Genomic DNA, 15,269 nt, shown 5'->3' with positions numbered 1-15,269 from the left:
GCGTCTAGAAGTGACAGCTGTAGAATTTCACATCTGGGGTCCATCAGTCACTTCTCTCCACAAAGCACGGGTCTACAGCCAGGGACCCTCTCCATCCTCCTTGGCACATTCATAGTCTGGATCTCCAGCCCAAACCACTGAGCATGTTTCCCCTCATGTTCATCCTTAGGCCACATAAGGTCTCTTCTCTCCAGCCCCTACTTCTCTCCAGAGCTCAGCTTTCTCCTGTGCAGGCTTATCTAGCAAATGCAACGGCTCCCATATCCTATCTTGGCTTTCTAAAGCGCCTTGTAACTTGCAATGGTGCAAAGCGGTATGGGGAGATTTTCTCCAGCAAGAGTGGCTGAGGAGGAGAACTGAAATCCATACACAAAAACTTGAACGATGTCCATTGTGATGGGGTTTTGTATGAATCTCCTTCTGAAAGACCCAATATGAAGAAGGAAGGACCAAGCTGTGAGTGTTCCTCTAAGAAACACCATATTTATGGGCTGAAATCATTAACCTGGTGAAATTAACCACACAACATTACTTCTGATCATCTTGTTGCTGTTTGAAAGTATCCTTAAACAGCTGCCTTGCTTATGGGACGAAGGAAGGTAAGAGTAAGAGGACAAGCAAGTGTCACTGCCCCTTCCTAACTTTAATGCAGGCACTTTGCCTGTGACACAGCTGGCACTGTGCTTGTCATCACTGACGAATCTCTGTCTCTTCTTTTGCTTTCAGCTCGGGGACCTGCTTCACAAGCTACAGTTCGTCATGACCTACATGGCTCCCTGGCAGATGGCTTGGGGTTCCTCATTTCACGTGTTTGCTCAGCTCTTTGCAATTCCTCGTATCCTTTCTGCTTCTGTTTTCACCTCCGAGCTGAGATTCACATTTCACGATGCAAGCTTTTCATTGAACTCTGGCAGTAAAAGGGTTTTAAAGTCTTTAAGATTACATCTTAATGGGGACCTGGGGAGGCACTGTGGATTCCCTTTAGGTACTTAGCCTTAAAAGAAACTTCTTAATTCGGAACTCTTCCTGTTTCTTAATGCATATTCAGGAATGATTTGATTTCTTCTGATTTTTCCGTTTCCCATGACCAGATCTCCGTTAAGATATCATGTCTTTTAAATGGAAAGTCACCGCTTAAATGATTTGGTTGACTTGTGCAAAATAGTGCAAACTGATTTGCTGTTATTAAACTTTGTGGATAGGATTGATATATTATTATCGATCATATAACATTATATTATAATATAGTTTGGTTATCTTATACTTGAGGAATGTTCAAAAACCCAGAATTGGGCACAAACAGAATTACCCAAATATTTTTGAAGACCAAAAAAAAAAAAAAAATTATGGTTTTGTTATCATTAGCCAAGGAGCCTAATTTTATCATTTGTAGTTTTGTTTGGTTTCCTTGTCTATTTTTAAGTGTTTCCATAATGATAATTAGTTTTAATTTACTTCAAAGCAACTTGACATGCTCCTTCTAGAGATCACTTTGACGCAGATAGCTAAATTGTGTGTGTGTGTGTATCTGTGTGTGTGTGTTTGGAGAGAGGAAGAAACAGAAAAATCAAGAATACTCTTGAAGAGAGAGAGATTGAAGAGAAATATTCTTTTTTTTTCTTTTTTAATTTTTGGCTGTGTTGGGTCTTCGTTGCTGCATGCGGGCTTTCTCTAGTTGTGGCGAGCGGGGCTACTCTTCATTTGCAGTGCACGGGCTTCTCAGTGCGGTGGCTTCTCTTGTTGTGGAGCATGGGCTCTAGGCACGCGGGCTTCACTAGTTGTGGCTCGTGGGCTCAGTAGTTGTGGCTCGCTAGCTCTAGAGCGCAGCCTCAGTAGTTGTGGCGCATGGGCTTAGTTGCTCCGCGGCATGTGGGATCTTCCCGGACCAGGGCTCAAACCCGTGTCCCCTGCATTGGCAGGCGGATTCTTAACCACTGCGCCACCAGGGAAGTCCCCCCAGTGAATTTATACTTTCAGATTTTGTATTTTCCGAGATGTGGTTCAGGGACGCGTTAGATCAGAATCCCTGGAGGAGCTTGTTTAAAAAAGTAGATTCCTGAGGTCAGCACATACTTCTAAAATCACATTTCGGCGGGAGGACCCTGGAATCTCCATCTTCACAAGCCTTACTGGGATTCTCATCCGCTGATGTGTGTGAAGCGCGGTTCTCGGCTGGCATCCACTGGGGGTGCTGTGAACCGGTTTTAATGGCCACGCAGAGCTTTCTTTCCTGAAGGTTGCATAAGGCTCCTGAAGACAGTTCTTAAGGAGCCCCTGGGATCTCAACTTTGGGTACAGGGATAGAAATAGACATGGGATATTCATTGTGATAATACATTCTAGATTTTTAAAAAATGCTGTCCTTCCAACTTATTATTTCTTTAATTATTAAGCATACCCAGAGCTGTCCTCACAATGCACATTGTTCCGTGTTCCTATTCTTAGACCTGCACGGATATTTGTAAAGTGTTTCATGGTTATTTGGAGGAACAATCTCAGGAAAAATGATCACAAAAGCGTGAGCTTGCGTATCACCCCTTTCCTATAACGGCAGTCGTTTTCTAGAATGCCAGTCATTTTAGGTTTTCTAAATGGAATCCCTTAAAACAGAGTGAGATGAAAGAGTGAGGGGATTTTTATTTATTTCTGGTGTGTGTCTCGGGTATCCTGTCTAGAACTTAAAGCCTGTTTATTAGATGAAAATGATGAGATGGATGTAAATTTGCAGTTGAGGAGTTGCACTAAGAACTTAAAACTTGAAGTGGTGGCTCCCAATTCTATTCTAACTTTGGTCTCACATAGATCTGTAGCATTTCTTGTGGCTCCTTATGCCTTGTTGGATGAGTCCGGTAATACTAATTACTCCTGTAGTTCCGTAGCCGAATTAAAACTGTTCTGGAAGCTGTAACTTTCAATTACCTGACCTTTATGTGTGTTGAGGGGTCACACACAAACACATGGTATCTGGCACTTAGTATCTCCTCTAAGGATAAAGGCAGCACTGGCATCCATCTCAGATTGAACACAGTGGGCGTTAAATCTAAGTACTTTCACGATGGATGGACTGGTTCTCTTGAGAAATTGAACACATCTGAGATGCAGATTTTATTGGGCATTTGGTTTTAGAATACAGATGATCCCAGTGCTTTGTGCCTAAAACTGTTCCCGTCAGTAAAACCCACCTCCTGCCTCTGCTAAGCTATAGACTCTTCGAGGTGGCCGTGGAGGCTGACCACTGCAGTTGTGTGATGGCTTCCAGGGCTTCCAGCGCCCCTACCCCATCACCCAAAGACACTTCCCCATCCTGGATCAGTTGTAAAGGTAGCTATTTGCTATGTGGAGCCCAACATCATACCGTGCAGAATATAATGAGATCGTTTAAGAAACCAGATATATATGCCATCAAGACAAGGCTATCAGGTTCCTAAATGCCAGCCCTGGATCTTGACTAATTTTGAAATGTTAATGATTTTATCACTCTATTAAGAAGGTGTGGGTTCCATCCTGGCTTTGAGAAGGGGCTAATTTGCTCCATTTTGGAATTGAATTAACTTTCAGGCCAGCGGGGCACTGTTTATTCAATTGCTTTTTCCAGTCCTAGCATGTTGTCTCCCTCCGTAGCCTCTGTTAGTTTCTGAGCTTGTAACCTCCAGGGAAAGATAGGCATGCTCACTCTTTTAATATGTGTAGAGACCGTGCAAGACCATTGTTTTCTAATAATTAGACAGACTTAGCTGTATTAGCTCTGTTAAACATGTGTATTGGAAAGGCCGCTTTCTATTTGGTGTATCCTTTTGAGCTTCCAGTTATTTTTTTAAAGTATTAACATTGATATTTTCATTTTAAATGTACTCAAGATAAACCTGAAGCTTTTTAAGGAGTCTCCATCTAGCCCTTTGGCCCACCTCTTGGCTCTCAAAAAATAAAGAAGGCTGCATATTTCTAGGGACTGCCTTAGCCATTACGATCTTGTGTATTTCCCCAAGAGCGCTATATTTCTCTTCTGATCTTCCCTGGATAAACTAACCTTTGAGGCCATCTATTCACTTCTGCCCTACCTCTGACCTATTAAGCTTCATTTCCTTTCCTCCCAAATTTGAACTTTATTTATAGGCTAGCACTATTTTCTTCATTTCTTAATTTCTGGATAACTGTTTCTGGCATTTAAAAAATGGATAACATAATCTTTGGGGAAATGTTTAGAATCAAAAAGAACAGCAGTGCCAGCCCACGCAGGCTCCTACCCAGCCCCGGCTCCACTTAACTTTGTCCTGGATCTTCTGCAAACCCCGCAGTGCCCCCTGTCACCTTCCCCTCACCCAACACCCTCCCTCAGGAATTCCCCTGTGACCCCGCTCTGCTTTCTCAGGTTTTTTCAGTACCTTCCTTCGATGACATCTCCCATGAAGTTCTTTTTTTCTTCCTGTGACAAGGGGAATAGTTACATTGGTATGTTTTGTGGCAGAGGTATTTAGATCTTTCCAGCTTCCTGATGAAGAAGAAACTGTTGGGTGATGATAGATATCACAGTAGCTCCTTATTCTGGAGTTCTGCTTTTGAACCTAGGTCAAAATAAAAGGAATCGGATTGAAATTGTAGCACAATTGAGATCTTTTTGATACCCAAACAGTTCAACACTATTAATGGAGGTTGTGTTATTTCACTTCTGAAGATGTTTGGAAATAAATAGCAAATTGAAAAAAAAAAAAAAAAAAAGACACAGCTACCCCTGAAGGAAAACTCTTGAGCTTAAATCTATGAAAATGCACTGGGAAGTGCCTGTAGACAAGCAAGACTCACTCCCTTCTTTGTATTTACACGTAAGTGGGGCTGTGAGGGTCCCTATCACATAACTAAGCCCTGCCACTGATAATATGGGAAAGCCCTTCTATGCTCTGGTTGGTAATGAAACGCAGAATCTTCCTATCTGTGACAGACATTTAGGCATTTCTTACTTTCTGCCAGAACTTTTTAAACATGGGCTAAGAAACAAGACCTCCATTTGTGCAGCCACGTCCCCTTCCAGGTGGGAAAATCAGCCTAAATCAGCCTTGTAGGAGATCGGGTCAGACCTGCAGTAGAACCCTCCCAGCCCTCACCCTGAAGGACAGGGAACCATGTGCATATGTAAAACCTGGCCATCTGGCCCCCCACTGACCTCTGCCACCTCTGTTCCCTCTGGCTTTAAGAAATCACAGGCCCCGTGATTGACAGCTGGGAGAAGTTCTCCAATGATGGAGTGAGACTGGGGAGGGACCAGCCCTTCTGGCGCCTCCCCCAGATTTCCAGAGATCAATTAGTTGGGCTTAAGCCAAAAGTGAGAGCCATACGAATTTTAATATTGAACAATTACATTTCTGATCAGAGTGTGTAAAACTGAGGCATGCCAAGAAGTGGAAAACCCATACAGAGTGCTAGGGAGGTGACTTAGCCTACAGCATGCTGTGACTTGTATACACATTTTTAGCTTATAAACCAGACATGAGTTGAATTGAGCCATTGGTGTTCAGTGTATGATTAAAAAAATACATATTTTTGAATAGTGGGAAAAGATTCTTTGAGGAATAGAGATGCTATCTTCCCAAACAATGCTATTTATTTACTTTCAAAGTGTAATTTAATTTTAATTATTTATAAAGCTGCTTGATACTTTAGTAAATGTACCACAGTGTGTTTGGTTCAGCTAACAGTATCTCAGTAAAAAGAAACTGTTCTTTTCAAATCTTAGATATTAAATCTTTGCCATGAATCATGCTGAGACTGCTGGGATTTTTATGAGAATCATTTGGTTTTCATGGTGGTGAAATGAGACCTAGCAGGATATTATTGAAAGTTTTATATTTCCAAATATGTACATAGAGAGATCACAGGTAGGCCCTTCTTTCTTTCCTTGGTGAGAAAATGGCTTTCATATAAACTAGTCAAAATCGCAAATACTATGTAGAAGAATAATCATGAACACTTCTTTTTTTCCTTAACTCAAAATCCTCAGATTCTGCCATGCTTTTCTTTCAGGCATTTGCCACGTCGATCTTTTCTACTCCACTGAGCCCGTTTCTCGGGAGTGTCATTTTTATCACATCGTACGTCAGGCCAGTGAAATTCTGGGAGAAAAACTACAAGTAAGATCCTAAAATCGTTGCTGACTTGCTTTCCTAGGATTCATGTTCAGGATGCTCCTTGACCTTTGTCTATGAAAAGTCCAGGCTTCATGCTTTGCCCTCCTGTGGGGTAGCCCTAGCAATCTCCCTCACCCACCCAGTTATCCACTCAGCACGGGGGCTTCCAGGCTCTGGACCAAGCCTGACTGATGGCAAATTTGCAGTCAGTCTAGGTTTCACCAGTTGTGAAGGAAAGTGAGATATCACCACCCACTCTCAGCAGTTGCCCTCAGAGAGGTTGTCTCAGGAGCCTTGGTCCTGTCATTGGATGAGATTACCCTGGGGGGCACGGCTCCCTTCTGTGGGACTTCGAAATATACATGTCATGTACAAGTGTACATGCATCACAGCTCAACATAGGAGAGCATATACCATTTTTTCTGAGCATCATTAAACTTGTAGAAGATGATTTCTGCACTTTGTCTTGACTGTTTAGACCAGTCAGTCATAAATTTCCTCAAGCAAACAGTGATGGAGCGAGGGCAGTGATTTTTTCAGGGGTGGTGGGAAGGGAGGAGTGATGGGTAACTGAGTAACTTTCAAGAGTTGTTAATGATTTGTCGGGGGAGGCCTGAGAACAGCCAGAGGAGGAGGTGGGGCGAGCCAGCCTGTCTCCAGCTGGGGTCGTCTTCCGTTGCAGATCTCATTTGCCCTAATTTACTAGCCATACCTGTGCTGTTGTGTCCAAGCCCTAATCCATCTTCTGTAACGTGTCTACCTTTTCTACTGCTCTGCCACTTTACAATGCGCCCTTCACGTCTCACAGAGGCCAACGTTAAGTCAGGAGATCTGTGTGGTTAGATGGTTTATGTGCACGGAAGATGCACGTCCTTCTGGGGCAGGCGGTAGGGCGTCGTGATGAAAACACAGCCTGGGCCGCCAGCCTGCCTGGGCTCACACCTCGCCTCCACCCTCGGTGCTGGTGACTTCAAGGCCTCTCTCCTCTTCTGTAAAATGGGGGCAAAGGAATAAGGTCTACTTCACAGCCTTGTGGGGAGGATACAAGTTAATAGACCTGAAGCACCTGGAACAAACTAAGCATCATGCTGGCCTGCACTGGTGGGATTCTTCTCTGACTGCCCTGCATGGAACCCCTGTCCCCACCTGACCCATGCTAACAGGTATCCCATCCCCGGGACCTCACATTTATGGGTCCTGGGGAAATCCAACCAAACCGGAGCACCCCAAGGTAAGCCAGTGCTGGGAGACCACCAAGAGGTGGGGAAGGCCCCTTGTGTGTCCCACAGATTCCTCATCTTTTAAGAGAGGTGGGCTTTTTGCTGTACAAGTGAAGCCGTCTTGAAATGTACACGTAGACAAGAGTCCTCTTTGGCATTTGTCTAAAGAGATGCCGTGTGTATTTGCAGAGTCAGAAGGAAAAGAAAACCACCAGCACTGGCTTGTCTTTATGCTTTTTAAGGAGAAAACAATTTGGGGGACCTTTGTGGAGCTCTTAAAAATCGCACTTCTGGAAAGTGCAAACGCTTGTGAATAAGAAGTGTGGCAATCTCGTGTGCTTTTAACTATGCAGCAGAGTGCAAGATATTTTAAATGTGCTCTGTAACACAAAGGATTTCTTTTTGTCTCCTATTCTCAGGTAAGTTAGGAACCAGTTTTTTTGGCCGGGGGGCAGAATTTGATAAGCAAAATGCATCCCCTTTGAGCTGGAGGGTAGAAAGGGGAATGTAGAAATCTTTGTGAGATGCCTTTACTGAGGGGAGACATCCTAACGCCTGTGCAACGCAAGTTTGGTATTTTCTTATTTAGCCTCCTCCCTGCCAAGATTCAGCTACCTGCTCGGCACCGTACACCGAGGTCTGAACTGTCGGTTTATGTGGGTTACTTAAAAGTCTGGGCTGCTAGAGTGTTTCCTTATTCAGTCTCACAAAAAGTTGATGATGTTGTGATCCATTCTTTCCCCCAGTGTAGCACTCTGTTGCATGTCAGGGCTTTGGTCGGCTGTGCTAGGATGAGAAGGGGACAGGAGAGTCTGTGGCAACGCATAAGGACATCCTGCCTTTCCTAGGTCTCTCTGAAGGAGCCAAGGTGGGGAAAGTGTTCAGTCCCACCGAGGGGTGGGGAGAGATGCTGATGCCGAACGCAGCCAGCTGAAAGTCTCTTGTCAACTTGTGTTAAGCCTCAGAATACAGAGCCCTGTGGTCATCTGCTCAAAAGATCAGTGATGGAATTCAGGACAGTAAGAGTGGTGGGTACCAGGAAAAGAAATGGCGGGAAATCTCATCTGGATCCCTGCAAGCCCTCTGCAAAGCCCATGCTCTGTATCTGAAGCTGTTGGTTTTTATTTCAAACACGAATGACTTTTCCTGTTCTTATTTGTGAGTGTCTCTGTAGCTGCTCCTACCGCTTTCTTTTCAGTCGGATACAGAGAAAGCAGGTGTTTGGGTAATTGATTAATTGTTTACTCGCTGTCCCGCCACTGACTGAGAGATATTCTCCCCTCCCAGGACAGTGAACACGATCTGCCAATGGGTACCATGGTCGCCAGCCCCACCCTGGGGGTGTGATGAGGGGCACTTGCCGTCCCCTCTCCTGGCCTCCTCTTCCTTTCCACCCCTGCTCCTTCACTTTTCACTCCTTTGATTTTTCTTCCAGACCTCCTAAAGCTGCCTTTGGTTTTTGCAAGTCTCCAGCGAGCCCTGTACTGTAACGGAACCGTTTTCATACTCTATGGAACCGATAAGTAAATCACCAGCTCCCTGGTGACTCTGGCCCTTCTGTTCTCCCCGGCCTGGGCGGTCTTGAAATCCGCAGACTCTTTGTTCTCCAACGCTCCTCCTCACTGGGGGCTGGTGACAAACGTGTCCTCTGCCCCCCTAACTCACCTGCTCTCTGCTTGATTCCCCAGACACAGCACCAGGGCCCACTGTCTCAGAAGCCCGTGGCGGGACACTGCCGCCTGGGCGACAAGGAGACGTACCTCAGAGCCCAGCACTGATGTGAATGCTCTGTATCTACCTTGTCCAGTATGGGAGCCCTCCCAGCACTTGGAACAGGGCTAGTGTGGCTGAAGTTTTAATTCTATTGAATTTTAATTCATTAACATTTAAGTAGCCGCATGTGACTCGAGGCTATCATATAGGGCAGCACAAATATAGACCCACCTCACCTCAGTCCTAATCTCCCACAGTGCTACTTCATACATCGCGTATTGTGGATTTTTCATTCCCAGCCCTCCCTCGGCTGTACCCTTCTCACCGAGTGCCCTTGCCTCCCCCGGTCCCTCCACTTCCACCCACACGCACAGACTCACAGAGAGGGGAAGCACATTCCACCTCCTGATGGATGAATGGAAGGTTCAGGAAGGACTCGTGGGATGAGAGGTACTGTAGTGGTCACCTTTGGAAAATAAATTTGCTCTCTGACCATCAGTAAATTGTACCAAGGATTGGTGTGGACTGACTCTACTTCCAAGCCTGGACTTGTTTTTTTTCATCTTTGTGTCCCTATGGGGCCACGCACACAGAAGATGTTCTGTAACTATTTCTTAAATGAATTAAATCCAACAATATTACGTAAAAGGGAAAGGAAATCGTAATCTGGATTTCATTCGCCACCATCAGGCTGTGCACTATTAAACTGTTCTTAACTAAGAAGGTCTTTAAAATTGGGCTTCATGAGTTCTGCCTGGTGTCTCTATTTAATTTACAGTCAACAGTAGCAAACGCACTGTAATAATAGTGCCTGGTGTTTATAAATCCCTTTATGTCAAGAGTATTTTTTTAACATTTTTATTGGAGTATAATTGCTTTACAATGGTGTGTTAGTTTCTGCTTTATAACAAAGTGAATCAGTTATACATATACACATTCCCATATCTCTTCCCTCTTGCGTCTCCCTCCCTCCCAATCCCACCCCTCTAGGTGGTCACAAAGCACCGAGCTGATCTCCCTGTGCTATGCGGCTGCTTCCCACTAGCTATCTAATTTACATTTGGTAGTATATATAAGTACATGCCACACTCTCACTTCGTCCCAGCTTACCCTTCCTGTCCGCCGTGTCCTCTGGTCCATTCTCTATGTCTGTGTCTTTATTCCTGTCCTGCCCCTAGGTTCTTCAGAACCATTTTAGACTCCATATATATGTGTTAGCATACGGTATTTGTTTTTCTCTTTCTGACTTCACTCTGTAGGACAGACTCTAGGTCCATCCACCTCACTACAAATAGCTCAGTTTCGTTTCTTTTTATGGCTGAGTAATATTCCATTGTATATACGTGCCACATCTTCTTTATCCATTCATCTCTTGATGGACACTTAGGTTGCTTCCATGTCCTGGCTATTGTAAACAGTGCTGCATTGAACACTGTGGTACATGACTCTTTTTGAATTATATTTTTCTCAGGGTATATGCCCAGTAGTGGGACTGCTGGGTCGTCTGGTAGCTCTATTCTTAGTTTTTTAAGGAATCTCCATATTGTTCTCCATAGTGGCTATATCAGTTTACATTCCTACCAACAGTGCAAGAGGGTTGCCTTTTCTCCACACCCTCTCCAGCATTTGTTTGTAGATTTTTTGATGATGGCCATTCTGATGGGTGTGAGGTGATACCTCATTGTAGTTTTAATTTGCATTTCTCTAATGATTAGTGATGCATTTGTTTATTTTTGTTTTTATTTCCATTTCTCTAGGAGGTAGGTCAAAAAAGATCTTGCTGTGATTTATGTCATGGAGTGTTCTGTCTATTTTTCCTCTTAAGAGATTTATAGTGTCTGGCCCTACGTTTAGGTCTCTAATCCATTTTGAGTTTATTTTTGTGTATGGTGTTAGGGAGTGTTCTGATTTCATTCTTTTACATGTAGCTGTCCAGGTTTCCCAGCATCACTATTGAAGAGGCTGTCTTGTCCAGTTTTCCCAGCACCACTTATTGAAGAGGCTGTCTTTTCTCCACTGTATATCCTTCCCTCCTTTATCAAAGATAAGGTGACCATATGTGTGTGGGTTTATCTCTGGGCTTTCTATCCTGTTCCATTGATCTATATTTCTGTTTTTGTGCCAGTACCATACTGTCTTGATTACTGTAGCCTTGTAGTATAGTCTGAAGTCAGGGAGCCTGATTCCTCCAGCTCCATTTTTCGTTCTCAAGATTGCTTTGGCTATTTGGGGTCTTTTGTGTTTCCATACAAATTGTGAAATTTTTTTTTCTAGTTCTGTAAAAAATGCTAGTGGTAGTTTGATAGGGATTGCATTGAATCTGTAGATTGCTTTGGGTAGTAGAGTCATTTTCACAATGTTGATTCTTCCAATCCAAGAACATGGTATATTTCTCCACCTATTTGTATCATCTTTAATTTCTTTCATCAGTGTCTTATAGTTTTCTGCATACAAGTTTTTTGTCTCCTTAGGTAGGTTTATTCCTAGATATTTTATTCTTTTTGTTGCCGTGGTAAATGGGAGTGTTTTCTTAATTTCACTCTCAGATTTTTCATCATTAGTGTATAAGAATGCCAGAGATTTCTGTGCATTAATTTTGTATCCTGCTACTTTACCAAATTCATTGATTAGCTCTAGTAGTTTTCTGGTAGCATCTTTAGGATTCTCTATGTATAGTATCATGTCATCTGCAAACAGTGACAGCTTTACTTCTTTTCTGATTTTGATTCCTTTTATTTGTTTTTCTTCTCTGATTGCTGTGGCTAAAACTTCCAAAACTATGTTGAATAATAGTGGTGAGAGTCGGCAACCTTGTCTTGTTCCTGATCTTAGTGGAAATGGTTCATTTTTCACCACTGAGAACGATGTGGGCTGTGGGTTTGTCATATTTGGCCTTTATTATGTTGAGGTAAGTTAGCTCTATGCCTACATTCTGAGGGTTTTTTATCATATATCGGTGTTGAATTTTGTCAAAAGCTTTTCCTGCATCTATTGAGATGATCATATGGTCTTTCTCCGCATACGATATTTTTTTGGTCCTCTTGACTTACTTCACTCTGTATGACAGACTCCAGTTCTATCCACCTCATTACAAATAACTCCGTTTCATTTCTTTTTGTGGCTGAGTAATATTCCATCGTATATATGTGCCACATCTTCTTTATCCATTCATCTGTTGATGGACACTTAACATGCTTCCATGTCCTGGCTATCGTAAATAGAGCTGCAATGAACATTTTGGTACATGACTCTTTTTGAATTATGGTTTTCTCAGGGTATATGCCAGGTAGTGGGATTGCGGGTTCGTATGGTAGTTCTATTTGTAGTTTTTTAGGGAAACTCCATAGTGTTCTCCATTGTGGCTGTATCAATTGACATTCCCAGCAGCAGTGCAAGAGTGTTCCCTTTTCTGCACACCCTCTACAGCATTTATTGTTTCTAGAGTTTTTGATGATGGCCATTCTGACCGGTGTGAGATGATACCTCATTGTAGTTTGGGTTGGCATTTCTCTAATGATTAATGATGTTGAGCATTTCTCTCATGTGTTTGTTGGCAATCTGTGTCTCTTCTTTGGAGATATGTCTATTTAGTTCTGCTGGCCATTTTTGGATTGGGTTGTCTGTTTTTTGGTATTGAGCTGCATGTGTGGCTTCTAAATTTTGGATATGAATCCTTTGTCAGTTGCTTCATTTGCAAATATTTTCTCTCGTTCTGAGGGTTGTCTTTTGGTCTTGTTTATGGTATCCTTTGCTGTGCAAAAGCTTTTAAGTTTCATTAGGTCCCATTTGTTTTTTTTTGTTTTTATTTGCATTTCTCTAGGAGATGGGTCCAAAAGGATCCTGCTGTGATTTATGCCATAGAGTGTTCTGCCTATGTTTTCCTCTAAGAGTTTGATAGTGTCTGGCCTTACATTTAGGTCTTTAACCCATTTTGAGTTTATTCTTGTGTGTGGTGTTAGGGATTGTTCTAATTTCATACTTTTACATGTAGCTGTCCAGTTTTCCCAGCACCACTTATTGAAGAGGCTGTCTTTTCTCCACTGTATATCCTTCCCTCCTTTATCAAAGATAAGGTGACCATATGTGTGTGGGTTTATCTCTGGGCTTTCTATCCTGTTCCATTGATCTATATTTCTGTTTTTGTGCCAGTACCATACTGTCTTGATTACTGTAGCCTTGTAGTATAGTCTGAAGTCAGGGAGCCTGATTCCTCCAGCTCCATTTTTCGTTCTCAAGATTGCTTTGGCTATTTGGGGTCTTTTGTGTTTCCATACAAATTGTGAAATTTTTTTTTCTAGTTCTGTAAAAAATGCTAGTGGTAGTTTGATAGGGATTGCATTGAATCTGTAGATTGCTTTGGGTAGTAGAGTCATTTTCACAATGTTGATTCTTCCAATCCAAGAACATGGTATATTTCTCCACCTATTTGTATCATCTTTAATTTCTTTCATCAGTGTCTTATAGTTTTCTGCATACAAGTTTTTTGTCTCCTTAGGTAGGTTTATTCCTAGATATTTTATTCTTTTTGTTGCCGTGGTAAATGGGAGTGTTTTCTTAATTTCACTCTCAGATTTTTCATCATTAGTGTATAAGAATGCCAGAGATTTCTGTGCATTAATTTTGTATCCTGCTACTTTACCAAATTCATTGATTAGCTCTAGTAGTTTTCTGGTAGCATCTTTAGGATTCTCTATGTATAGTATCATGTCATCTGCAAACAGTGACAGCTTTACTTCTTTTCTGATTTTGATTCCTTTTATTTGTTTTTCTTCTCTGATTGCTGTGGCTAAAACTTCCAAAACTATGTTGAATAATAGTGGTGAGAGTCGGCAACCTTGTCTTGTTCCTGATCTTAGTGGAAATGGTTCATTTTTCACCACTGAGAACGATGTGGGCTGTGGGTTTGTCATATTTGGCCTTTATTATGTTGAGGTAAGTTAGCTCTATGCCTACATTCTGAGGGTTTTTTATCATATATCGGTGTTGAATTTTGTCAAAAGCTTTTCCTGCATCTATTGAGATGATCATATGGTCTTTCTCCTTCAATTTGTTAATATGGTGTATCACATTGATTGATTTGCATTTATTGAAGAATCCTAGCATCCCTCAGATCCTTCTTAATCATGGTGTATGATTCTTTAATGTGCTCTTGGATTCTGTTTGCTAGTATTTTGTTGAGGATTTTTGCATCTATGTTCATCAGTGATATTGGCCTATAGTTTTCTTTTTTTGTGACATCCTTGTCTGGTTTTGGTATCAGGGTGATGGTGGCCTTGTAGAATGAGTTTGGGAGTGTTCCTCCCTCTGCTATATTTTGGAAGAGTTTTAGAAGGTATAGGTATTAGCTATTCTCTAAATGTTTGATAGAATTTGCCTGTGAAGCCATCTGGTCCTGGGCTTTTGTTTGTTGAAAGACTTTTAATCACAGTTTCAATTTCAGTGCTTGTGATTGGTCTGTGTCTCTTTTCTATTTCTTCCTGGTTCAGTCTCAGAAGGTTGTGGTTTTCTAAGAATTTGTCCATTTCCTCCAGGTTTTGCATTTTATTGGCATATAGTTGCTTGTAGTAATGTCCCCTTCTTTCTCTAATTGCTTTAGGTGTAAGGTTAGGTTGTTTATTTGAGGTGTTTATTGTTTCTTGAGGTAGGATTGTATTGCCATAAACTTCCCTCTTAGAACTGGTTTTGCTGCATCCCATAGGTTTTGGGTCGCCGTGTTTTCATTGTCATTTGTCTCTAGGTATTTTTTGATTTCCTCTGATTTCTTCAGTGATCTCTTGGTTATTTAGTAGTGTATTGTTTAGCCTCCATGTGTTTGTATTTTTTACCGATTTTTTTCTGTAATTGATATCTAGTCTCATAGCACTGTGGTTGGAAAAGATACTTGATACGATTTCAGTTTTCTTAAATTTACCAAGGCTTGGTTTGTGACCCAAGATATGATCTATCCTGGAGAATATTCCATGAGCAATTGAGAAGAAAGTGTAATCTGCTGTTTTTGGATTACAAGTGGAATGTAATTCCACTTCTAATAGATGGAATGTCCTATAAATATCAGTTAAGTCCATCTTGTTTAATGTATCATTTAAAGCTTGTGTTTCCTTATTTATTTTCATTTTGTATGCTCTGTCCATTGGTGAAAGTGGGGTGTTAAAGTCCCCTACTATGATTGTGTTACTGTCAATTTCCCCTTTTATGGCTGTTAGCATTTGCCTTATGT

General features: G+C 42.0%; 1 protein-coding gene across 1 annotated transcript in view; it reads left to right on the top strand.

Moving 5' to 3' along the window:
• Positions 1-15,269, top strand: part of PCNX2 (pecanex 2) — a 302,561-nt gene that overhangs the window by 234,735 nt on the left and 52,557 nt on the right. The window contains 2 exon segments of the mRNA XM_055081202.1: positions 727-835; positions 5,993-6,122. Of these exon segments, the coding sequence (XP_054937177.1) occupies positions 727-835; positions 5,993-6,122 (239 nt within the window).

Source organism: Physeter macrocephalus, chromosome 20, assembly GCF_002837175.3.
Source record: "Physeter macrocephalus isolate SW-GA chromosome 20, ASM283717v5, whole genome shotgun sequence".
NCBI classification, from domain to species: Eukaryota; Metazoa; Chordata; class Mammalia; order Artiodactyla; family Physeteridae; genus Physeter; species Physeter macrocephalus.
Note: the sequence above shows the minus strand (reverse complement) of the source record. Positions and strands in the feature narration are given on the sequence as shown.